Here is a 25,844-nt window from a genome sequence, read left to right as displayed (position 1 = left end):
TTCGAAGCTGATACGATCACAAGGTTTTTTTCTTAAATAAACATGGTTCGATTTTTGCGCGGTCAGAACACCTATTACATCCAGTCCAAATTGACCAACCCATACATGCTGTGGTAGTGACATGATGCTTGTAAAAATTCACTGTTCTAAAACAGACAACGTTTGCTTTGCTCTGGCAACGCTATGGTCAGCATTTGCTACATTCTGATTGGAATTACAGCTAAACAATGCCCTTCACAGCAAGACTACTGAAAGATGGTTTCTTCAATGATCACTTCAGAGGTGTTTAAAGAGGGACGGAGGGGACGAACGAGGGGCTCTTACCTGCTCAAGAAACAGCGGGGTTGGGGTGGGTGGGTGGAGAGAAGGTGGCCCCTTTTGTTCCATCAAGGAGAGGCGGGGTTGTTTAGGAAAAAGAGGAATACTTTCGGTATTTCGGGCTTAATTTTGAGGCGATTTGGTGAAGGCCGCGCCTCCTTCGGATCCACCAATCCCAGCGTACGTCATACGTTGTCACCATTCCAGTGTCTGACTCTTATCAGGATTCTGGCCAACCTCGTACCCAGGGTCTCTCTTCTATCCGTCCCCTCTCTCGCTCCAGGGACGGGAAGAACAGAGACCCTGGGAATCAGGTTGGATTCTCGCTTTTATGTCAGTTCAAAGAACGATTTCTCTCAGTTCAAGTGACTTGTCATTTCAGCTTTCAAAGTCGTTCTCTGTCGCTCCTAGCAAATAATATGCAGACAAATGAGTTCCAAGAAAGAAAACAAAAACACTGCGTTTTATGGCCCAAGTGTTTATTACACCGCAGACGATTTGAGACTGATTTTACATCCATTGAAACTACCGTATACGAGTCCCGTGTTCATTGTTTGTCTATCTCCAAACCCATTTTGATCACTGCATAAGCAACACCTGTCAAAAGAAGAAAAACGAAAACGTCCATGATGTTTAGTTCAGGTACGTACCTTTTCATAAAATCTGTAGGTCTGAAGCAGCTAGCGTGTCTGGAATGGGTTCGTTTGACAGCGCTGAGTGCACGATCTTTGTAATCGCAAAATTTCTTTCTGATTTTATACGTAAAACTCGTTGGTTGTCATCTTTCTTCGGTGCTCCGTAAAAAATTATAGGACACAGAAACAACCACCAAGGGGGAAGTTGAGACAAAGATTCTCTTTTCCTCAGGGAGGGACAAGAAGGTAGCAAACGGTTTAGGCGTGATGCGAGAAAAAATTAGTTTTTGTAAGCTTATGACAAAAGGATCAAAAGTTTTCTCGCGACCGTCTCCTAGCAGGAGGACGAGGGAATCTGTCTCAAAGAGACTCAAAGGGAAACTGTTACAACAAACATAAAAAAGTATGCGTTAAATTGTAAATGTATGTTTAAAGGATGCACCGTTCTGGGGGTTAGGGCGCGCGACTTGAAATCCTAGAGATCGGAGGTTCAAGTCCCGGTCTGACCACTAAGCTGGAGTTGTCTCTCGGTAGACCCTAATTCAACCACTCGGTCATGTTTGTAAATATCCAACTGGTCTGCCTCCCGTCAGTTAGGATTTTTAAGCCTTTTAGTTGATATATTTGTTGCTTTCAGTTTAAGTGACATGCCTGTGAACTATCTAGGCGTAGCTAAGCGCATTGACCACTACAAACAACTACATTTCAACATTTTTTTTTTTTTGATGTTTGAGGTACAGGTTTTATTTCTTGCCGTCCAACCAGTAAGTGCATGGTTACCTTATTTGCTTTATTTCTCTACGTCCCTCTTCAGTTAAGGATGCTTGAAGGCTTCGATCTGACCCTCGTCATCTAAAAAGATTTCGGTGACAATGATCAGTTACAATACAATACTTAAACACATTAAAACAAAGAAGGAATGACGTTTACTCAGAGTCCTAGGGTTCAAGTGTCGTTACGAAGTAATGTATCAAACACGAAAGACCGTTTAAAAATAGAGGAACTATTATCCTCCCCTACATTAATGGAATTTCTCAGCCTCTAAATAGACTTCTTCAAAAACAGGATATTCGAGTTGTCAGCAAGCCAGTCAAGACATTACAACAGGAGTTTCCTTCTCCTAAATCTCGACCTCCGACTGAACTTCAACCAAATGTGGTTTATAAACTATTTTGTGCCGACTGCCCATGGAGTTATGTAGGCGAGACTGGCAGATGCTTTGAAACGAGAAAAAAAGAACACATGAGAAATGTGATGTCTTACGCAAGAGATTCCAACATCGCTAAACACGCTTGGTCTTCAAATCACTCTATTGACTTTAAAAATTCCCAAGTGATTGACAAGGGTTCGTCACGTATTCGCAAGACGCTAGAATCATGGCACACCGTTTCGATAGATCATGTAGATAACAATTCTAGGCCGCTCCCCAATCAATACTCTATTCTTTTAAAAAAGAACAGTTAGTTTATTATCACGTTTATTTTTCCATTTTAATATATTCTTTTTATAGTTCCACCTATTTTTGTATATATTTGTAGTTGTTATCTTTTCCATTTTTATCCATCGAAGGCTGTAGTCTGACAGCCGAAAGCTCTGAAAGTTTTAACTTTATACAGTCGGTGAACGTTTTTTTATAAATTTTTAATACGAAAGACCGTGTTTGAGCACATTTCCAAACACCAAGAAGAGAAGTGAAAATACGACGCGTAGCGGAGTACTTTTGTCTTGAGTGTCTGATACATCTTCTCAGTCGAAACTAAAGCTAAGCATAAAACGGAGAAATGAAATTGTAAAAATCTGTTAATTTAAGTTCCGGTATACAAACACTGTCACGGTCACGACTTCCTCTGTTTAAACTTATTAATGAGTTTGAGAAGGTAAACTATAAGTACAACAGGATTTCCGTTTTCGTAAATCTTGAGAACTTCATCCTCCATTAGGGTTTTATTTTTCAGGGAGGTGATGATGGCTTGGTCTGAGAGTTTGACGAGCGTTTTCTATTACCAGGTTTCATCCGCATTGAAAGGGTAATACGCGGTAAAGATGAAGACTTACCTCCTGGACAGGGGGACTTATTGCAAGCCTGGTCGTCCTGCAGGGGGCCATCACAGTCTTCTCCATACCCCTGGGGAGGGGGATAAGTACAGGTTCTGGTTCTTGTTTGGACTCCACCACCGCAAGTCAGGCTACAGTCAGACCAGAAACTCCAGCCAGAAAAACCACCATCCACACCTGAAAACACGGTGAAATAGGTATTTGGGGGTTTAAGGGGGTCTTCTACCCTCAGATACAGTCCCCCCCCCAAAAAAAAAAAACATTTTTCGGAACATGAAGATTCAACATCCTTGACCATTTGCAGATCGTATTTTGAAACGATTTTGCTCTAATTACTCCTTGATTTACGTTTAAATTAAGAAATCTGCACACTGGTAGCTATATTTCAACATAGCAACATTCATAGCAAACGTTGTTTACAGTCTAAAAGTACTCACAAAATTGATTCAATTCAGTACATTTGAATGATACTGTACAGGAAAGCTTTAGAGATGTGTACTTATGAGAATTTTGCATCATGGTCCTGAGCATTGTTTCCTCTACCATCTTATAGGCTCCTTATACTTGGTAACATTTCTAACCAAGTATAACATTTCTATAACTGGTTTGTATTCGGGTATTTAATGGAACATTTATGTAAAACCTTTCGATATACCCCCCTCCCCCTGCCTCTAACCGCCCCACGTTCACAGGGCTAATTTGGGCTCTCGAAGACCAAAGTAAAACTTTAAAGCCTTATTTCTCAAAATGACCAAATAGACGGATCAGCACCAATATCTCGGACACGATATCTCCATTGGGTTCAACCGAATGTTGTCCAATTTTCAACATTGGTAAAGGACACAATTATCTAGGTCGTAAAGCTCTAAAATTTGCAATTTATGAAAATGTTTCCCTGTTAGTGAGTTAATATAGTTAATATTAGTAACCTTTTCCAAAATTTCACGAGAAAAAACCCCACAAAATACTGTTTTCTGGTATTTGTTCCCTGGACAACTCTCTTATGGACGGGATGAACTTAATTACATGCTTCTCGAACCATTCATTAGTACGTTATCGTGTTTATAATGAACACCACTCTTTAACCCTTAGGAGCTAGTTATTCATTGACTATTGTGCCATGTGACCTAGTTTGAGGTCATAATGCAAAGCCTTAAGTTAACGTGGTACCAAAACTGCTCCACAGAGTTGTTTTGCAAAAAAAAATATATATTTGTTTTAAGGTATGAGATCCCCTTAATGGATTAAATTAAACTAGAGGGTAGTTTACACCAGAAGCCATAGGCGTGCGAGTTGGAGGCAGCGTGGCATCGGACTCGTAATTCAGCGGTCCCGGGTTCGAGTCCCGTTCTGACCACTACCTGAATTTGTTTCACGGTAGCCCCGAGTTCAAATCCTCGGCCACGCTTGTAAATAGCCAACTGGTTTGCCTCCGGCCAGTTGGGATACTTAACAATGGTATGTTCACTTTGAATTATTTGTTTCAGTTGTTTGCTCGGCCCCAATAGCCTTTGTATTATAAACGATGCCGAGGGTAAATAAAGGTTATATTTATTTTATTTTATTTATTTATTCAGGGGTGGGGGGCGGGGGGGGGGGGGGAGGAGGCTGCATCCTCGCAGTTTCGAAAGTCAGTGAAATCGATTTCGGGCAAAACCCTCATGATTCAGGCAACAGCTATCTATTTTTTTTTTAAATACAAATCATTACAGTTTCATCAGGCGTGCGAATTGTGAACGTGCTCGTGTTTGTTTTGACTCCAATGTGAGTGCGGTTGTCTCTCGCATTCGGGCATTGTGTTATTTTGTTAAGTTTCAGGCAAGAAGGTCACCGCCCTACCCCAAGCTTAAAGGTGTCCGTACACCTATACCAGGAGCTCATGTTTCCTTCAAACCTGACGCTCTGAGGATTAATTATGCGTAGTGCGATGCTCTCTTGGCCCAGGACTGGATAAAGTTTGCGCTAAAACAAGTGTAAAGTTCCATTGGATAAAAGCACTTGGTTTACTTCAGTAATGCAAGTTTCAGCCAGGATAGGTAAGGTAAGGCAAAGTCTGCATACGAGCCAAGTGGCTCATCAGGTCAGAGCTTATCCCGGTTTCAGTACCATGAAGCAACTAGGAGTATTTCTACTCCCCGCCTCCCTGGATGGGATGCTAGTCCATCACAAGATTACCCTCCAGCATTAAATTCGCCGTTACCCATTTATGCACCTGGGTGGAGAGAGGCACTGTGAGAGTAAAGTGTCTGGCCCAAGAACGCAACACAACGTCCCCGGCCAGGGCTCGAACTCAGACCGCTCGCTCCGGAGTCGAGCGCACTAACCATGAGGCCACCGCGTCTCTTACAAGATGCACTTAATTCCAGGATCATGGAACTTAATTAGTGTGATGCTCTCTTGGCAGAACGACTGGATAAGACTTGCGCTAAAACAAATGTTAAGTTCTATTTGATAAAAGTACTTGGTCTACTTACTGCAAGTTTCAGCCAGGATATCATTAAACAAATTCGATAACTCATCAAAGTTGCTTGCATTGTGAACATTGTTTCCTGCAATTTCTTCCAACTGGCCTTGAAAATCCTCATACTGGCCAATCCCAACGGCTATAATGCGAATATTTTTTTCCTTTGGACAGAAAAGAGATAAGATGAAGAAATGAGCGATTGTTCAAAGTTCTCGTGTTTGTCGCCTGTTTGGCAATGTATTACAGTTAAAACAATAAAGTTGAGGTAGACGGCTTGCCTTTCAATACTATGTTTATGGAAGTTTATGTAAGAGACAAAGTGAATTCTCAGTGATGTCAGAATTATTACATGGATTCAGTTAGAAGTAAGAGGGAACAAACTGCGCCGTCCTTTCGAGACTAAGGATGGGTGGTAAAAGTTGGTCTTCTTATATAGTGTAATGTAATCGTGAAAACAGACATTTCCTCATTTTTTTTTTAAATACTTATGTTGAAGGAGTTCACACCCACTTTAAAGAGTAAAAAGAGGAGCCTCTAAATAAGAGGGACACGATTAAAAGAAATTTGTTGAAATTGTTAGAGTCTTGAATTAAAATTGACAAAAATGCATAAAAAGAGAAGTTTATCTCTGACTCTACTTAGAAGTTAGGGCAATTTAATGTCGGTGATTTTTTAGCCACATTATTTAATACAATCATAACACTATCTCAAGGTTATTTGATGTTGTATTTCGAAATGAAACATGTACACGTACATATAAGCTTGCTATCGTTGACAATAACGATTAAAACTAATTTTAAAAAAAAGCCAGTAGTTTGTGTTTTTTAATCTTACCTTTAACTTCGGAGTTATTTCAGAGAACTTTTGTGATTTGGGATTGGTCCTTCCATCCGTTAACAGAATCAGAACATTTGGGTACTTCTGCCTGTCTCCTGCCCTCTCAATAAAGAGCTTATTTGCAGCGGCCATCAAAGCTTTGTCAGTGAAGGTGCGATCGCCAAGAAAAACAGGTATTTCAGCAATAAACTGATGAACGGCCTCGTTACTGTAGAACTTTGTTTCTGCAAAGTTGCTCAAGACTTTTGGTTTCCTGCTAAACGTCATTATGGCCGTGTGTGTCGCATTTGGGCCGATGTGCATCGCAGCAACGAGCTCAAGAAGAAAACCCTTAAGTAGCAAGAAGTTCGCTACACCCAGACTCTTGGTCTTGTCCACTATAAATGCCACGTCCATTCCCTTCGAGTTTTCACAAGGATCTGGTGCTATAGGAAGAAACATACCCAAAGTTAAGCCTTTTAGAAGCTCAGCAGCTGAAGCTCTGGCGCTTAATTAACTCCGATCTCTGTAGCATGATGCAGTTAGGATTATTATCACTACTACTGGATGAGTTCGCAGTTACTGAGCAACAGCAGTTTATGAAGTTACCCTTTCCCTTTGCCGGGGGCAATGTACACTTTTTAGTGGAGAGAGGATATTCTTGCTGTGGGTGATGCAGAACTACTCCGGCCACCCCTAAGCCCAGACCCGTGACAAATAGGAATCCAACGGGATCGCGGGCCTGTACATGTCCTGTGTGTCCCACGGCTCGAGGAGAAATAAGTGGATATGATAAATTCAGTCTACGGGTATTACGTTGTTACTACTTCAATTATGAAAACAGATACGGGCAAATAAGTAACTATAAATTGTTCAAGAGAAGTATACTTAAGGTAGACCTGGCCAGCCGCCGCACCTAGAAGTTCGACCCATATTGATATGTCTTAAGATTTCTCTTTGCTAAAGTATTTGTGCAAATGTATTGTTGTAATTTATCAGTTTTAACAGTAATCATGCATTTTTAGTATTATCCATTATAATTTATTTTATTTCTTATTGATTTTGTGACTAGATCAGTAGCTTTCTATGTAACTAAGAGTAAGTCACTTAAATAAAGTCTCATTATTATTATGACCAAATTATTACTGGTAAAGTTAGAAAACCCCAGTTAAAATCGTACCACTTAAACTTACGACAAATCAACTTCTTGATGTCTTGGGTTGCATCATTAAGGCTGGCATAATCGTCTACATAAAACAAGTTTGTTCCTCCGATATATTCCAGGACTTGTCTGTACTTATTTTTGCGGGCGTCTGGACCAATACCAACCACGATAATGCGGACGCCTCTCGTCTGAAAATTAAAATGAAATCAGAGGGCTGCTGTAAACTAACGTAGTCTACTCCCCGGAGGGGTACTCTCCAAAGTTTTATACAAGGAGGCTCCGCTCCGAGTTCCTACCCCTTACCCTTTTGTGCACCAACTTGACAGAAAAGGTACCCCCTTCGTATACCTTTAATTGAAAAAATGGTAGCCCTTTCACACGTTTTCATAACCAGCCCGTATTGTGAATAAACCGCCAAAAAGGAAATATTCGTGTCATTTTCATGTAGTGCTTAATGAATTAAATGATACAGTCGTAATGCTGGATGTACAAATTATCATCATTTCAATAAACGCCTAGTTCACTAAAATTGAGGGGAAAAAATGTAATACTGATTACAAACAGCGAACTTAAAATAATCAGGCTCAATAACATATTTTTTCAAGATGCATTGTGTTTGACTAAATATTGAAAACCGCCAAGTAGTGAACTTACCTTTAGTGATACAATTTCCAGGAAAAAGTCCTCCGTAGAAGGATGCGATCTTCCATCGGTGTACAGAACCATGGCACTCCGGACCCCAGGTCTTTGTCCACTTTGCTCCGTGAACATCAGCTCTTTGGCAGTCTTAAGTGCTATGTCAAGGCGGGTAGGTTGGTCCAGCTTGGTAATACTGTTAGTTATCAAATCATTGATGGCTTTGTTGCTGTGGTAATTGTCGTCGTTAAACTTGTTGTGAAGCGTGCTTCTCCTATCGAACGTTTGAAGTGATACGTGAGTTCGTTTGGGTGAGACATCAAACTGGTTCACCAGATGCCGCAGCGCATCCTTCAATATCGGTAGGTTTTCGTACTTGATACTTTTCGTCGTGTCAACCAACAGACCAAGATCAAGTTTGCATTTGGATATTTCTGGAAAAAAAAAGATTGAAGAGGTAAAAGGAAGAGTTAAAGGTGTCACAAAACAGTTTATCAAAATTATTGAATATTTTAGTGGGATCTTCGTTCCGGGGTCTTAATAGTGCGAATAACCCTTCTGGCAATTTAAGAAAATATATATGGGTTATTGACCAAGTGTGAGGTCAAGATGGCCGGATCAGTGGTCAAGTTCTTTTTTTGCGAGTTTATGGACCGAGGCGTAGTCGAGGTCCATAAACCCCCCCCCAAAAAAGAACGAGGCCAATATTCAGCCATCTTGACCGAACAAGCTTGGTCAATAAAGGATTTATTATATGGCTTTCGGGGAAATTTTTCTTGCGGGACACGGCGGGTAGTCCCGAGCGGGCAAGATAGCTCCATCTTCCCCACTCGGGTAGCCAATCACAGCGCAGGATTTGATTCATCTTGCCCGCTCACGGAGCTAGCCATATAATAACTAACAATGTCTAAAAAGTGATAACAAGCATGAAAGTTGCAAAGCACCCACGTTAGATAATGTACTACTGCGCACATGCATCCTGTGTGCCACTTCAGAGATCTAACGTGGGCTGCGGAACAGGAACTGGGTCACAGAAGAGATTCGAACGGAATGGAAAGCATGTGTACAAGTAGAACTTCCCAAAAAGGTAACCTTAGCGAGTGTGAACCAAGTGTGCGCTCATGTTAATGCCTATTGACAACAAATAACTGTACCATAGTTGGCGGGAAATGATCCAAGGAGATTTAAACAAGCAGCCGCCAGGAGAGAACACGACGGATTCAGGAAAGACCGGCATTGACCTCATTGCCATGGGATCATTTCAGTCAGTGTATGAAGCACCTGTCAGTTCCTCGTAAATAATATTTCAGTCCTTCGAGAATGTAGCATTGGATTGTCTTGTTAGAGAGACTTCAGTGGGGTAAGCACTTGAGTTATTAAGCACTTAATGACTGGCCCCAAGGGAAACAGTGAGTTTTGTTTCCCAAAACTCTCAATGTTCCCCGAGGCGAAGTCGAGGGGAACATAGAGGTCGAGGGGAAACAAAACTCACTGTTTCCCGCCATTTGAGGCCATTTGAGAGCGTAAAAGCTCACTCAATGGTCACGGCTTTTCCTGACTTTCCGAAACGCGCACTCTGGAGCATTGAAAGAACCGAAGAGAAGTAGCGAACTGTTACCCGAAGAACACAAATGGAAGAATAACTGGTTATAACTGCATGGCAGAAGACTTAGTATGTTATTTTCAGAGAGTAACATACATATCCAACAGAAGATGGAGAAATTTTAGGTGAGACAACAGTGGTCAGGTGGTCAGAATCGATATTCATGCAGGAAACCAACTGAAGGTAATGAGAGTGAACATTCAGTTTTGCAATCTCATCATAATCTACAGAGAGACCATGGAGGAAGCAAGATTTCACCTTCTTAGCACGTAACATCAGCAGTAAGGACAGACGAGCTTACAAAGAGGTGGAACTACACGTTTTAAAATCACAAATAGAATGATACAGCTGACCTGGGATATCCTCTCAGTTATACACCAACAGCAATAATTCGTTGGTCAATACAAGTGGACTCTTTCCCTCAGCCGAAACATGGAACACCCCATATTCACGTTTCAAGTCCTCATCCATACTCTTCTTCGCTATAAATTCTTAAGATACACGGCTTGACAAGATCACACACAAAAAAAAGGCTTGTAAAGAAGAACAAACCAGACAGAGATCGCAGAGTCATTACAATGAAAAAGTGGAAGATCACACTCTCACAAACGGATCACTTAACAGGCATCAAGCTAAACCCACGTGGAAGGAGAGAACAACTGGGACAAAAATGCAGAAACACGCTGCGAGACCTTCAGTCAGACAGTGTCACCAGGCGAAAGTTCTTGCCCACAAAAGAGTAAGGTAGATGGGTTTGGTGGACAAGGGGACAATGGGATTTTAAGTCAGTAAGTGATTCGGTTAAAGTTTTAAAATTGGTGATTTCTCTAAGCTGTGCAAATTATTATCTGTGACTCACTTACCAGCCCCAACAGTTATTAAGGAAACTCCGAGAAAGAAAATTGCAAATCCCAGAGCCGTCATCTCGCTTTACCTGAAAACAAATATGCAAATATCATCCAGAGTAAAGCGGATACGATGTTTCGCGCTCCGCTTAATTATTGAAAGCCTTGGCGAAAGAACTTACTCGAGTCGTCCAAGCGTATTTTTGATGAAACGTTGCAGGGCTTTAATTTTAAGTAGAATAGAATGCTGAGGTGAAAGGCGCGAAAGTGTAGATGATAATTATGATCATTTCTATCAATAGAAAAAATAATGGATTTGTCTGAACTTTGAATATTTTTCGATTTATAATGGCATTGTTAACCTTTTTTTTTTTGGTGGTGTGGGGGAACGTTGGCTTTGTGCTATTCCTATTCATTTGACCGAGGAACAGAAGGAGTTCCATCTACTCTTTTTTGTTTAGTATTTAACTAGCCCATGGAACAGGCAGTTTTGGGAGTCTTCAATGGAACCACGTGATTCAAGTACGACAAAGCGTGAAACAATAATGATGATGATGGTGGTGGTGGTGGAAGAGGAACCAGGAATGGCGCACGTAGCTGCAGGTTCTACACTGGCTCATTAGACCCGTTAACTGTGTAGCTGCTAGTTTTGTTTTGGTCGTGCGATGACAAAAAGGTATCAGCAAAGTCGCAAGGAGAAACTCCTCATACATGAGAGAAGCTTGGCTTCTGGTCTCCACAAAGACCTCCGTTTGATGCCACTTTCAGTTACATTTACTAAGACACATTTTGACGAGAGGTGACTAGTGGGTACATTGTTTTGGAGAGTTCAAGGTGTTTGGATCGAGATTCGCATTGTTTTGTCGGCATCTTTAGAGTTATCTTTATCAAATGCTTTTTTTTATGCGAAGTAACAAGTCCTTTCCCGGGTCTTAGATAGAGATTTGAACTGTTTCTCGAAATTTTATTAAACCTGAAGTTTAATGCTTCTTATACTATAAGACCGAGAAAGCATCTTTTAAGATTGAGTTACAATTTTTATAGTTTTTTTTGTAAGTCTCTCGAAGGCTATAAACGTCCTGCGGTAGCACCCCAATAGTTATCTTCTGTTAATTTTCCATGGCGTTTTACTTGTTTTAGAAGAATGCGTGATGACTGAAGAGGAAATATATATTTCTGCTGTTGGATATTTTTAATTGAGGAAATAAAATATCTTTTAATACAGCGTCTCTGGGCATAATGTCAATTTGTTTTCGGAGAGACAAAATTGTCCTTAAGGGTGCATTGAAATGTCAGCTATCATTTTCGGGTAGCTCAGCAATTCTGGTCAATAGGTTGTCCTCCATTCCATGCAACGACGTTAAAATTCAGCGTAAGGACTTTCGCACAGATTTTCTTCAAACTTCTACTGCGGACATATAATGAATTACTTGTTTCAGAAATGAAAAAAGAAAAAAAAAATGGGGCTCACGGACTTCGTTTTAGAGATTAAGCGTGTGGAAAATTAGTCTGATTTTGAAAATTTGGCGCGCGTAAATCAGCATGGCCTCCAGGGTTTTTTGCTTGAAATTTCAAAGATTAATCAACGTAGAAAAAACTATCCTAGTAATATTTTGTATAAGTGAATCCGTTGAGTTAAAAATTCCAAATGTTGGCAAAATTTTCACAAAACTTAACTCTTCAAGAGGCATTTGAAATCGCCGCACGGTTAAACGAAGAGCTAAAAAGAACGGAATACGATGATGCATTTTGCATTTTTCTTCATTTTTTCTCTAAACGTAGAAAATCGGTAGAGAAAATGATCCATCAAAAGAAAAATAGGAGTCACTGAACGTCCAAGATCTTTGAATCCAGGCAAAGCTGTAGCTATGGCTATCTGCCCTATCATTGTTAATTTTATTACTTAGCACGCGCTCGATGCATTGCGTGGCGTGTGAATTGGCGTGCGCTGAAAAGAAAGGATGCACAAAAACAATTAGCGCGAACGTCCTTAAGAATCCGAACGGAAAGGAATAGGTTAGCTTATAAAAATATCGCTTTAATCTGATGTCTTAATGATAAATTATTTGCTTAATTTTCTCTTTTAGTATTCTGGCATTTCGGTGTGAAAAATTATACACCCTTCCTTCTCCGCTATGCGTTAAACATCAAATTTGAACCATATTTGTCTCGAATACTTCCAGCACTGATTACTGTAAAGCGTTGAAGGGGGTTTTCATAACGATGTCTTGTGTCTTAAAATTCTCGAGGTGGGTCTTGTGTTTTCCTCATGATTTGCAACTAACCAAATCCTCCTCTAGCAAACAAAAGCAGTTCGAACCGAGGTGAAGAAAGCGTTAATCATAGTATTCGGCTGTTTTATTAATAATAATGATAGCTGAAAGTTTTTCTTAACCTAACAATTTTTAAGCACAACCTAAGAAATATGATACTTAAGCAAGTACTTACCTTTAATGGGCCGCCAAATGAAAATACTTCTTGCCGCGGCAAACTTGTAATACCATATATACTCGTCGGCTTTCAAGCCACAAGAACATTACATTTTAATTACATTTAGCAAACAATAAATACTGAATGTGATTGGTGGCAAGTTATTAGTGCCACACTGTACAATTTACCCCCCAGAACGAGGTCAGCTCACCCCCTTGTTCGTGAATTTTGGCAGGGGCCGATGTTTTACTTCATAAGAGGAGAAACACCAACTATAACCTCTTTGGTTAAAACTAGTTGTTAACATTTTAACATTTAACATTTGTATTGAATAGAATTTCAGCCCATCTCTTGTCCCTCCAACCACTCACCCAGACATTTTATCTCCACGTGGCTCAGAACACCTCACTCGTGTCAACGTTTATAACTGGGTAAGCAAACCAGGTCTAGGAAGCTAAAAGTTCTCAAAAAAGATTTCTCTTGAAAATTAAAAGTTTAATGAAAAATGCTTAGTGGAAAAAGCGCTAATCATGAAAAATAACAATTATCTACATTTTAATATACGGTTATCAACTTTTGAGTTCAATGTAAATATATTGCCCAGTTAATAAGAGGTGTCACAATTTTGTTATTTGTATTAAGACATCAAAATTATTAATGTATGAACAAAAAGAAATACTCTCCAATCACAGGAATAACTTCGACGCGGAAAAAGTCTTAACTTTACACCCTCAACATTTATAAGAGAACGTATAATTATAATTTTTAACATTTCTGTTTAGATATTATCAGATCTGAAATACAATATGAATCATGTACTTCTTATGGTCCTTATTGCACGTGCTTGTAAAAACGATATTGGTTGTCATGGCTGCAGAATACTTTTCTTAATTGCATCACGTTAACACGAAATGCTCTTTAGCCTTAAAAGAAAATTTAATCGGCAACGCCGACGTGGATAGCGCACTTGAGAAAGCCAAAGTTTTATATGTCAAGCCTAAACCTTTCTAGTTTATCTCCTTTCCCCGCCCTACCCGACCAATTTTTTTCCTTGCTCGTTTGCGTGCGTTAGATGTGTAGTTATGGCAGCAGGTGTCGTTTTTCTCAGTGTGATACCCGTAAATCGGGGGGAACTTGGCAATGTTGGGCATAAAGTTGATGAGTACGTCGAAATAGAGGACACCCGAACTCCAAGGAGGACGAGGGGGCGCGCGGAAGTGAACGCATGTGAATCCACCGTAGGAAAAATGATGGCGGCTGTACATTTTACCACAATGCCTCGCGAACCTAACACAGCCCAAAAGGCACGAAGAAAGCCTTATAGTTATAATATTTGTCCCTGTACAAAGGATATTAAGTAGCCTAGGTTTGAAGATTTTATAACGTTTCTGTACGTTTTTATAAACGTTGTTTAGGTTTTCGTGCGCTAAGAACTATGGGTAAACGTACCAGTCGCCATCACTTTTCCTATGGAGGATTGCGGTCAACTCTCAAGTCCCCTCTGGTCACGGTCACGAAGACAGTAGCACGGTCACGAAGACAGTAGCAGTCCGCGTGTATGCGTTTTGTATGGGTAATCTAATGGTAACGAGTGAAATTAGGAAATAATTTCACGTGCGTTTTGTCAATATTCTTAAGGCTCGAGAGATTATTAGAATTTTGACGATATGCAAGTCAAATCATTTCTTAATTTTAAGCGTGTACCATCTGATTACCTTTCAATATCATGGGTGACAAATTACCATCAAAATCGTGGGTTTTTGGCTGGTTTATTGTAATGAGAAATTTCGCGCCAAACGTTGAACGTTGCCATGGCAATTGTATAATTTCACATGTGAAACCATACATTATTACCGCTGACATATCGGGCCAAAATTAAGATGTAATTTGTACGACGTCACCCATGATATTCACCGAGCAATAATCCTGACTTTGCTTGGATATTTGATTAAATTTTTTTGATTCACAGCTTTGCAAAGCGCCCGTTGTCATTCCATTCATGTATTACCGATTTGGATCATGGTCTTTAGAAGTGGCAAAACCTGCGATTTTGTTTCCAATTTTAATTTCGTTGTGGGTATAGAAATTCCGAGAACGATTCAAAAAGGAGGTAAGCTTGGTGTAGCTCTATTATATCATAACAAAAGCGAAATTTTAAAACCGACTTTCAGTATAAAGAAGATTGAACGTCTCCGGTTTTTGACTTAGCTACCATCGTGTTGTTTGATTTATCCTCTCTTACTACCCGACAATAAGATACAGACGATGGAATCTAAGTGCAGTCGTTTTTTATTATTGAAAATCTGTCACACTTTAGAAGCGTTCAGGATAATTTTACACATTTGCAAACTTTCAAACCATCCGAGTACCATCTTCCTTGTACACCTTGATTCGAATCCAAACTGCTAATCCAATGTGACAGCACACCATGAGCATGACCTAATATGATTAAAACGAATGTGCATTAGCATATTTACTATCTCTTATAAGATGCGTTGTTTACGAGTCAGGGCACTTAAAATTTAGTACAGGCAAAGTTCATGGATGAGGTCAGTAAGCAAGGACGACGTGACTGTAACGTTAACCAATACCTTGATTATTCTAGGTACCACAAAACCTTATTCAATAAATGTTCCTTATTACGCGACCAAGTAAGTTCAGAAGGCCAATATCTAACTGCCCCACTGCCGGTCCAATATTCTCTAAGTATTGGACCAGGCACTGTCCCGAATGATCTCGCGAGATCACTTTTGAAGATTTTCGGGTAGTTTTAGTCGTGAAACAAATCTCTCCCAAGCTTGCTTGGGACCGTTTCCGGCCGGAGAGTGTCTCGGTGTTTTCTATACCGACCTCGCTGCACTCGGTCCCTACCGTCAAGACCTCGGACCCTGAAGACTGAACCGTATTTTCTGCGTAAACATTATCCACAAGTGACTTAATGGACAGAATGATCTGTAGCTCACATAGTGGAGACTGATACATAAATGTATCATGATTGTGAAATTTTGACAAGCGCAACCTAATAAGCGGAACTAGGACATTATGTCAACCAATGAAAGGTTCGGCGCCGATTAATACTACATTAATTTCATACTACATCAAATACAATACTAAATACTACATTACTACATCCGTTATTGTGAGTAATGTAGTGTTGTAAAACGAATTGTAAGTAATGTTTGTATTGTAATAAAAATTAAGTTAATAACTATAAGTTTAACTATAAGTAACAGTAACAAGTATGTCGCACCATTGTCACGGTATTGCGAGCAGTATTAATGTTCAGCGGCATTGCTATTAATGTCATGTCGTGCGGAAACCATAAAGTGGTGGAGGTTTTATTTGTTATATTGCACACTGATATTACCTTGTTCGCATCAATTCTTTCTGTTCCTCCTTAGATAAGGGAGCTTGAAGGTTTTGATAAATTCTTGATCAGCTATAGAACATTTCCACAATAATAATGATAAGTTGGAAACAATAATTAAAATATTAGTGTTTAAAATGAAAGATTATTTCGAAGGATTCCGGGGACAAATTATTTAAATATCTCCGCTTGCCGTGAGGTAACAAAATTAAAAGCGTTCATTTAAAGGAACTCTGTCACGGCGTTTTGAGTTATTCTGGCCGCGTACAAATTTACTCTTAAATTGAAGAAAACCTGAAAATAGTAGTTTACTAAGATAGAAAAACACTAACGAGTTAATTACAAACCATAAAGGAACATGGATGGTTAAGGATGGAGAAGATTAACACGGATTACAAAGGACGAACTTGAAAAATTTAGGCTAAACTCTTTAAGATGCGCAAACTGTGACATAACTCCTTTAGTGTGCATCATCCAGTTATACGTGATGCATTTAATTTGGAAAACACGACAGAAGCGTAAGAGTTAAGAGCCAGGAGCAGATGTAGCTTCTTGAGTGCTCTCCAAACTCCACAAGTGCATCAAAAGTAGGTGACCTGTACAGCTAAAATCAGCAATCAATTGTTTTAACATTGCTTATGGAAATAACGTGCGACGATGCCCACCGCGTGAAAAATAAATTTTCGCGGTGACGCGAAGTTAACTTTGCTCATCTTATAAATGTGTACATCATTGTTGCATGGGTTATGATTCACGGTCATGCGTAAACCGAGTTTTATGGCGCAGCTTTGTTGATGTTACAAAGACGCTTGAAGTATACCACAAAATGAGAAATCAAAGAATTGCTTCGCTTTGTTCTGCTGGGTTGGAGGTAACCAGGCCTTTTCTAGATCTTAGAGATCTTATCCTCGCCTGATATAAGTTCCATGTGCATCACCCGATATGCATTTTAATTATGTAAGGCCCCGTCTATACTAAGTCCGAGGAATTTGAAAACGCAGCTTTATTTCTACGGTTAGGCCTATCGTTCGTTCTAATCCGTCACGAAAACAGAGCTTTTCGAAAACGCTCTTCAAACCGGAGGAATTGGAAAACGCCGCCTTTGCGTTTTAGCGAGAACAGAGAACATTTTGAAAACGGAGCTTTTCGAAAACGATGAGATCACGAGAATAATGTGATTTCCCTGACGGATTTTCCTCAAACACGAATTGTCGCGTTTTCAAATTCCTCCGGCGTGGCGTAAATGGGGCTTAACTTGAATGCTCACCTTCTGGACAGGGCCTGTCATTACAAGGCCTGGTCTCCTGCAGGGGGCCATCACAGTCTTTTCCATACCCCTGGGGAGGGGGATTAGTACAGGTTCTGTTTCTCAATTGAACTCCATCACCACAGGTCAGACTGCAGTCAGACCAGAAACCCCAGCGAGAAAAGTTGCCATCCACACCTGAAAATCAGGAGTATTCTTGAGATAAGCGTGTAAATGATTACAGAAGCTCACTGTCCAAGGATAATAAAGAAAATGACCTCGTTCTTTTATGAGATAGGCTCTTAGTACTATTACATGTTGAATAGTTAACTTGCCTTTCGCCTGAAAGCGAATACTGAGTTTCAAATCAACTCGGAAAAGATGAAAACAAATTTTTACCCCGATCATAGTTCAACGGGGTGGGGGTGGGGATGGTGGTTGGGGCGGTTGGACCCTTCTTGGGTTGAATTTTTCTCTAATTAGACAGACCACAATTATTTTGAATTTAGTAGACAGTTCTTAGCTTATGGTTATGACATTATATGATGGCAAATGATGTCATTAAATCTGCCATTTTGGATCCATCATTTGGATTTCATTATTTTCTCAAGGAAGTCGGAAAATAACATAAATTGATGATAAGTTAGTCTAAACAGACAGAATACAAAAGAGTACTAATTCTGCAAAGCTGCTCGAGACAACTTACAACTGGAAAAATAGTTATTAAGATGAAGAATTCTGTTAAAATAAGACAAAATTACGCTTCATCTGCGGTTACAGAAGTAGTTGTCAATGTTATTTGCCGGCCAGGGGTCCGTATTCGGTGAAAAATTCTCGTACTCAAAACCTCTGGCACAGCTTTTTCCGGACCGACCAAGGACGGCAAATATCGCGTTTATTTCATTCTCAATGGTGTTGCTTTGAAAGTAACTTTGTGTCGAATTTCAATCAAAGCCAATCAGATTCAAAGATTTAGGATTGTGGACCGCTGAGAAGCTGAAGAAAAAAAATAATAAAACAAGAAATCCAACTTTCCACAGGGGACTAATGAATTAATGAACAACTATACCAATGCGCTTAGCATCATAGGTTTAAAAGTTGCGAAATAAACTCCTTGCACGTCCAAGGGTGTAGCTTCAGTTCACTTACTGCAAGTTTCAGCCAGAATGTCATCAAACAAATCTGACAGCTCATCATAGTTGCTGAAGCTGTAAGCATTTTTTCCTGCAATTTCTTCTAGTTGGTCTTGAAAGTTCTCATACCGGCCAATCCCAACCGCCACAAGGTGAACATTTTTGGCCTTTGGACGGGAAAAAGTCAAGGAAAGAAAAAAGATAACTCAAATCCTTTCGTGTTTGAGATAATAACAATAATAATAATAATCAACGGGGTGCTGCCGACTAAGAATTAAAAACTAATAAATAAGAATTATAAAGATATATAAAATGAGATACATATTAAGGCATTATTACACTATTACATAAATATAATAAATATAATTCTGACCCATATATATTATTACATACGGGTCAGCAGATTAAAAATATAAAACCAACGGTGGTGATAAACATTTTAAAAACATGCATTTTATTTTATGTATTTTATTTTAAGCATTTTAATGCCAATGTCAGCAGTGAAAAGCTTTTACTTTATTAAGAGAGCTTTTCCATTGTGTCACTTTACAGACAGTTTCCGTTTGAAACGTCTTAAATTTCTACTGCAGATGTGGACGTTTTCTGTCTAGGCTCCAGACCCCATAGCGTGCGAATGCAGACGTATTTCCGGCTGTCGCTTGTTTCCGCCGAAAATAACGTCTGCGAACCCGAGCTAGGAAACGATATCTGTGACGTAGGAATTTTAAGCCAATCACAATTTAGCTCAAGTAGCCCCAGAACTACTGCGCGAGGTATTCGCTGCGAGGAGCACTGGAGTTTCATTCTATCATGGAATCTGATTGGCCAAGGAGAAACAAAAGTCATTACGTCACGGAAATCGTTTCCTGGCTCGGGTTCGCAGACGTTATTTTCGGCGGAGACAGCCGGAAATACGTCTGCGTTTGCAGGCTAAGACCCCTATTGATACAGTATAAATAACTTTCCAATAATGTTAACGGTTATACTTTTGAAAATGTACGTTGACTAGCATACGAAACGTCAAGTTCGTAAAATGCATGTTTTTAAAATGTTTATCACCGCTGTTTGTTTTATATTTTTAATCAAGCTACGATGGCCGAAGACCAAGAGTTTATATGGGTCAGCAGAGTTACACAATAAAGGTTGAAGCATAACAAAGTGTCATGACACGTAGTACCAATATACACATAATACATCAAACAAATTGAAATCTCAATGATAGCAAAATAAGTTGACACGATGACACGAAAAGTCATCAGACTTACTCCCTTCCCAGCTAATGTCACCGCACTTTATGGATTAATATTTGGACATTGTGGGCTACATTGGCCGCCCAGGATCAACATTTCTGAACGAAATTAAGTTGTTGCTTTTAAACCTTTAAACATCACAAAATATTTAGAATCCATTCCACGCGCATTTGCCCGAATGTAATCAAGGCTGTATAGTATTTACACACTTACCTTTAACAAAGGAGTTATTTCAGATAATGGTTTTGAATCAGGATGGGTCCTACCATCCGTTAGAAGAATTAGAACATTTGGGTACTCCGGCCGATCTCCTCCCTCCTCGCTAAAGAGCTTCTTGTAGGCAGTGATCAATGCTTTGTCAATGAAGGTACGTTGGCCAAAAGTGATGGGCAGATTATCAATTAACTGATGGACAGCGTCGTTGCTGTAGAACTGCTTGTCTGCAAAAGTGCTTAGAACTTTTGCCTTCTGGTTAAACGTTATTATGGCCGTGTGTGTCGCATCTGGGCCGATGTGCATTGCGTCAATGAGTTGAAGAAGAAAACCCTTAAGTAACAAGAAGTTTGACACACCCAGACTCTTGGTCTTGTCCACCAAAAATGCCACGTCCATTCCCTTAGATTTTTCACAAGGATCTGGGGCTACAAGAATAAATAGTCAAAGTACGCAACTCAGTTCAAATCGAATCCAACCAACACTGAACTTGTGTCAAACTACTAGATGGCTGTGGCCACAGGGAGCCTTCTGATCGGCCATTTCCGAGATACATTATAGAACAGTTAAACTCTGGAATTCACTGGACTATACTCTTAAGTTAAAATCGACGCTAACGGACTTCAAACGTTGCCTGCAGAAGAGGAGTTTAATTTCAAACTTTTTAGAGACTTAATTGTTTTTTCTTTTGTTATTTCTATCCTATTAGTTCGATTTGCATATAAATAATTGGTAAATGTGTTAATTAGTTACTTAATAATTAATTAATTAATTGAGTTGTACATAGAGTTTTTAATTAATTTAATTTTTAATAGTTCTATCTTATTCCGAAAAGCCCTTTTGGGACGAGTAAAGTGTGTATGTATCATGTATGTATGTATTATGCCGCTGTTTCAAACGAGGCCTCGCGCTAAATCTCTCATATCAAAATGAGTTGCGAGTTCGTAATACACTCGTAGATGGTGAAAATACAAGTGATTATATGAAAGATCATATATTTGAACTGCGGAGAAAGATATGAAGACATGATTGATCATCGCAGTTATATACAAAGCTTAAGCAGTAGTAAAATTAAAGCCTGAAAAAATCTTCACCATCGTGACCAGCCCCCAGATGGCTTGATAGCTCAGTTGTTAGAGCACTGCACCGGTATCACAGAGGTCATGGGTGCGAATACCGTTCAAGCCTGAATTTTTTTCAGGCTTTAATTTCACAACCGCTTAATCTGTGTAAATGACTGTGATGATCAATCATGTCTTCCGCAAAACTTGACATTATTAGTAAGATTATACTTACGACAGGTTAGCGTTGTGATGTCTTGAATAACCTCACCAATACTAGCATAGTCCTCCACAAAAATCAAGTTTTTCCCTCCAATAAAGTCTAGTACTTCGCGATTCTTTGGCCTCCGCGCCTCTGGACCGATGGCAACGACGATAATGTGGACAGCTTTCGCCTGAAATTAAGTTAAAATCAAAATCTTACGGCTGCTAGAAATCTCTTTTTCACAATCACTTCCTTCACAGACCATGCAAACATACGTCCGGAACAGTATCCAGAACGTTACACCTGATAATATTGCCCAGTCCCCCATCCAAGGTTAAGGACGCCAGGGAATGGGAAAGGGAAAAGCCGAGAGGAAAGGCTGAGGATGGGGACTGGATGGAGGAGACGTTTTCATCCGAGAAAGGAAATCTCGCTCGCTCGCACTAATCTTTGATCATGAAGATTAATTAATGCTTGGTTTTATTGTTGTCATTATATGGACACTTTTTTGGTTTTTAATCGTTCTCTTAAAGAACACATAATTTTTCAGGATGCTACAGCTGAAATAGGGGTATAATTAGCTCTAATCGTAACAGTTGTCTCGCCTCACGGCCTTGTCTTTAGCGCTGAATGTGCACAGGAGGTCCCGCCTGGATGTACAAGCTATCTTCATTACAAAAAATATATATATCTAACTCAAACGGCCGCGAGAAAACCAAACTTGTAAAACTGATTCCGAACAGTGAACATAACATAGTTGAGCTCAATTCGGACTGCATTGATTTATGATTAAATTAATATAACTGCTAAGTAGTGAACTCGCCTTTAGTGCTACAATGTCAAGGAAAAAGTCCTCTGTGTCAGGGTGTGATTTTCCGTCGGTGAACAAAACCATGGCACTTCGGACTCCAGCCCTTTGTCCACTTCCCTCCGTGAACATGACATTCTTGGCAGTCCCAAGTGCTTTGTCAAGGCGGGTAGGCATGTTCAGTTGTTCTAAACGGTTGTTTATCAAATCATCTACAGCTTTGTTGCTGTAGTAACGGCTATCATTGAACGTGTTGTGAAGCGTGCTTGTCCTGTCGAACGTTTCAAGTGATACGTGAGTTCCCTCAGGTGAGATATCAAATTGGCTCACCAGACTCGCCAGCGCTTTCCTCAATTTTGGAAGGTTTGTGTACTTGATGCTCCTTGTCGTGTCAATCAACAGACCAAGATCAAGTTTGCATTTGGAAATTTCTGAAAGAAAGAAACGGAAACAAGGACAGCGTGTCACTAAACAGTTTCTGTAAAATTATTAGTAAGTGGGTTTGTTGTTTTTTGCTCGCTTGTCTAGACAATGTACATCGAAGAAGGATAGGTTTTGAAAAACATTTAGCTGTAAAAAAAAAGTGCGATAAAACATTTCTCAAAAACATTGTGAAAAGCTAAAAAGCTCAAAAGCTAGACGAAGTTTCGACGTTTTCACAACATCATTATCAAGTTAAAAAGTTAAGAATTAAATTACAAATCTTAAAATACTAATAAGAACAATAGACGGCTTAACTTCTCTAGGCTTAAGGTCTTGTTCCAATTTCCTGCTCACAAAATTAACACAGGTTGTAATGTGGGACCAACCTTATGAACAAGGCCGCGAAATTGCCTGCGAACTGCATTGGCAGATACTTGATCCTTAAAAGGAAGACTTATTCCGATCTTACAACTGCTTTCCGCTTTTCTCTTCTACTACCTGTTCTGATACATTACGAAGAAAACTACTAATGATGGAATCTATGGAAACACTGCGATAGTCTAAGCGACTGAAAATAGAGCGCAATTTGTCGCATTCTAAATTGAAAGCTTCTGGTGTGGAAGATAACGGACAAGCGCGGTGTAACATTTTCTTTAATTTTGAGTCTTTGTAACGTTTTATCAGTGTGACTGTGGAATGTATAGCGAACCTCCACTAACGACCACCATTTTGTCCCGGCGAGCGGTCCATGCATTCACTTTTATTTTACCCTCTCTACGACGGCCTTCTCCCCGCAACGTAACGGCAACTACCAGGAGAACGCGTGCCAACTGCCAAAATGATCTCTCCACAACGGCCAGTTAGTAAACGACTGACGAACGATGTTAACTTACAAAAGCCCGATTTTTATTGTAATAGGTCACCAAACGCGATCCATACCACGCGCGCTGGTCTCTGTTTCTGTTTGATACAGTTTGATCGTGTTATGTATTCGTGTTACGTTCTAAAATGAACATTAAAAAAAAAAATGTTGCACCCCGGAATAAAGGGAAAGCAGGTTTCATATTACACCACTACCTCCACATAAAGGCCACTTCTTTCTGTTCCTATGGTGGCCCGGTTGTGGAGATGTTCGACTGTAGTGACTCTCGTGGAAACATGGGATGAACTACCTGAGAGGTCGTCAGTCGCACTTAGCCTTATCCGGTAAATGGTCACAATGAACGACTTGACCACAAGTTCCAGACTGTCATGCAGAGCTCGTGTTAGTCCCCCCGGATGGAAGGCTATTCCATCGCAGAATTGCCATCAACTTTAAATTTGCCGGTAACGATGTAAACAGATCGGTGGGAGTAAAAACTGTTAGTATAATGAGGGTGGTAAAGGTGGGGTACCAATCACGCATCACACTGATTTTTTCTATTAAATCACGCATCACGGAGAATTTTCTTCAGCAATCATGCGCCACGTAAAAAGAAGTAAGTACATCGCCAATTTCACTTTCTTGACCCCAAAGCAGCGTTAAAAGAAGAAGTCTGCCGATTCAACCAGAAAAATGCATTGACAAATATGTGACCTCTCACGCGAAAACGTTCCTTACAGTATCCGTTCGAACGGCTGAACGCAGGGCAAGTGAACTGATAATTTGAATAACGATAGTCAATTTACTTGTTCCAAGATATCTTAAGACCACTTGGTTCTACATGAGTTGGGAGCCACCGAATATAATGAGCAATGACTCTAGAAACGATTTAATGAAATGCGAACTGTGAAGGTAAATGTAGGTATATACATGTGGACTCTAGAAACGATTTAATGAAATGCGAACTGTGAGGATAAATGAGGGATTCCTGAGATGTGGGCTGTGTAGGTATATGTTGGGAATTAATATGATGAAAGCTGTGTAGGTATATGTGGGGGATAAATGAGACGTAGGCTTTGTAAGTATATGTGGGGGATTAATGAGATGTGGGCTGTGTAGGTATATGTAGGGGATTAATGACATGTATTGCTGTGTAGGTATATGTGGGGGATTAATGAGATGTAGGCTTCGTAGGTATATGTGGGGGATTAATGAGATGTGGGCTGTGTAGGTATATGTTGGGAATTAATACGATGAAAGCTGTGTAGTTATATGTGGGGGATTAATGAGGTGTATGCTGTGTAGGTATATGTGGGGGATTGATGAGATGTAGGCTTTGTAGGTATATGTGGGGGATTAATGAGATGTAGGATGTGTAGGTATATTTAGGGGATTAATGAGACGTAGGCTGTGTAGGTATATGTGGGGGATTGATGAGATGTAGGCTTTGTAGGTATATGTAGGGGACTAATGAGATGTAGGCTGTGTAGGTATATGTATGGGACTAATGAGATGTAGGCTGTGTAGGTATATGTGGGGAATTGATGAGATGTAGGCTGTGTAGGTATTTGTGGGGGATTAATGAGATGTAGGCTGTGTAGGTATATGTAGGGGACTAATGAGATGTAGGATATGTAGGTATATGTGGGGAATTGATGAGATGTAGGCTTTGTAGGTATATGTGGGGGATTAATGAGATGTAGGCTGTGTAGGTATGCATTGGAGATTAATGATATGTAGGATATGTAGGTATATGTAGGGGATTAATGAGATGTAGGATGTGTAGGTATATGTAGGGGACTAATGAGATGTAGGCTGTGTGGGTATATGTAGAGGAATAATGAAATGCAGGCTCTGAGGGGATGTAAGGGGGATATTTAAGGGGTTGGCTGAGGAAGAATACTTCATTATATATCCAGGAGATATTGTTTTAAGAGAGATTAAGAGAGATGTTTATATTGCGGTGAAGTTAACTGACCGCCCAACCATCCGGGTGGTGTCGCACTTATAAAGCGAAAGAACAAAAGGCTTGGTTGTGAACGAATGAGGAAGCACTGAGTCATAGCCAAACCGGACAAACGAGTTTCTGACACTGGCTGGATTTGATTATTCAAAATGGCGGCCATACCTTAATTTAAGGCTATAATATGCTAATTTGCCAAAGATTCTTTGTATGCACGCTTATGTTCTGCAACGGCTTCGTAATTTATGCTATACATACAGTTATATATCAAAATACGCGTTCACCTTGAGTATCTTGAATTACAGTAGCCAGATTAAGCCTTGATTGATGACGTTCGTTTAAGGTT

The 25,844-nt window shown here is 39.9% G+C and overlaps 3 protein-coding genes across 5 annotated transcripts in view; all 3 read right to left on the bottom strand.

Annotated features, from left to right (window-relative positions):
• Window positions 1-18,593, bottom strand: part of LOC145481019 (peroxiredoxin-4-like) — a 254,197-nt gene extending 235,604 nt beyond the window's left edge. Inside the window, exon 1 of the mRNA XM_081459393.1 lies at window positions 18,588-18,593. The gene's annotated coding sequence lies outside the window, so the exon portion shown is untranslated. The remainder of the gene's footprint in view (window positions 1-18,587) is intronic.
• On the bottom strand, window positions 103-13,360 carry LOC145481010 (collagen alpha-6(VI) chain-like). Of its 3 annotated transcripts, XM_081459376.1 has the most exons (9): window positions 12,986-13,360; window positions 10,556-10,626; window positions 8,108-8,523; window positions 7,482-7,641; window positions 6,307-6,734; window positions 5,483-5,633; window positions 3,009-3,185; window positions 1,734-1,805; window positions 103-915 (listed from the first exon to the last, which is right to left on the bottom strand). In XM_081459376.1, exons 2-8 carry the CDS (start codon window positions 10,614-10,616, stop codon window positions 1,768-1,770), a joined length of 1,431 nt encoding a protein of 476 aa, XP_081315502.1. In that variant the 5' UTR covers window positions 10,617-10,626; window positions 12,986-13,360; the 3' UTR covers window positions 103-915; window positions 1,734-1,767. The 3 variants fall into 3 exon arrangements, with proteins under 3 accessions (XP_081315502.1, XP_081315500.1, XP_081315501.1); XM_081459374.1 differs by lacking the exons at window positions 103-915; window positions 1,734-1,805 and having other exon boundaries at window positions 2,762-3,185; XM_081459375.1 differs by lacking the exons at window positions 103-915; window positions 1,734-1,805; window positions 12,986-13,360 and having other exon boundaries at window positions 2,762-3,185; window positions 10,556-10,876.
• Window positions 15,320-23,185, bottom strand: LOC145480545 (collagen alpha-5(VI) chain-like). The gene is made up of 9 exons (XM_081458781.1): window positions 23,172-23,185; window positions 22,964-23,019; window positions 22,266-22,681; window positions 21,473-21,632; window positions 20,177-20,604; window positions 18,730-18,880; window positions 17,602-17,778; window positions 15,839-15,876; window positions 15,320-15,406 (listed from the first exon to the last, which is right to left on the bottom strand). The coding sequence occupies exons 1-9, from the start codon at window positions 23,183-23,185 to the stop codon at window positions 15,320-15,322; spliced, it is 1,527 nt and encodes a 508-aa protein (XP_081314907.1).
• Between the last annotated feature and the right edge of the window lie 2,659 nt (window positions 23,186-25,844).

The sequence above is a fragment of the Orbicella franksi genome, chromosome 3, assembly GCF_964199315.1.
Source record: "Orbicella franksi chromosome 3, jaOrbFran1.1, whole genome shotgun sequence".
Taxonomy (NCBI): Eukaryota; Metazoa; Cnidaria; class Anthozoa; order Scleractinia; family Merulinidae; genus Orbicella; species Orbicella franksi.
This window is presented reverse-complemented; position numbering and strand designations above follow the sequence as displayed.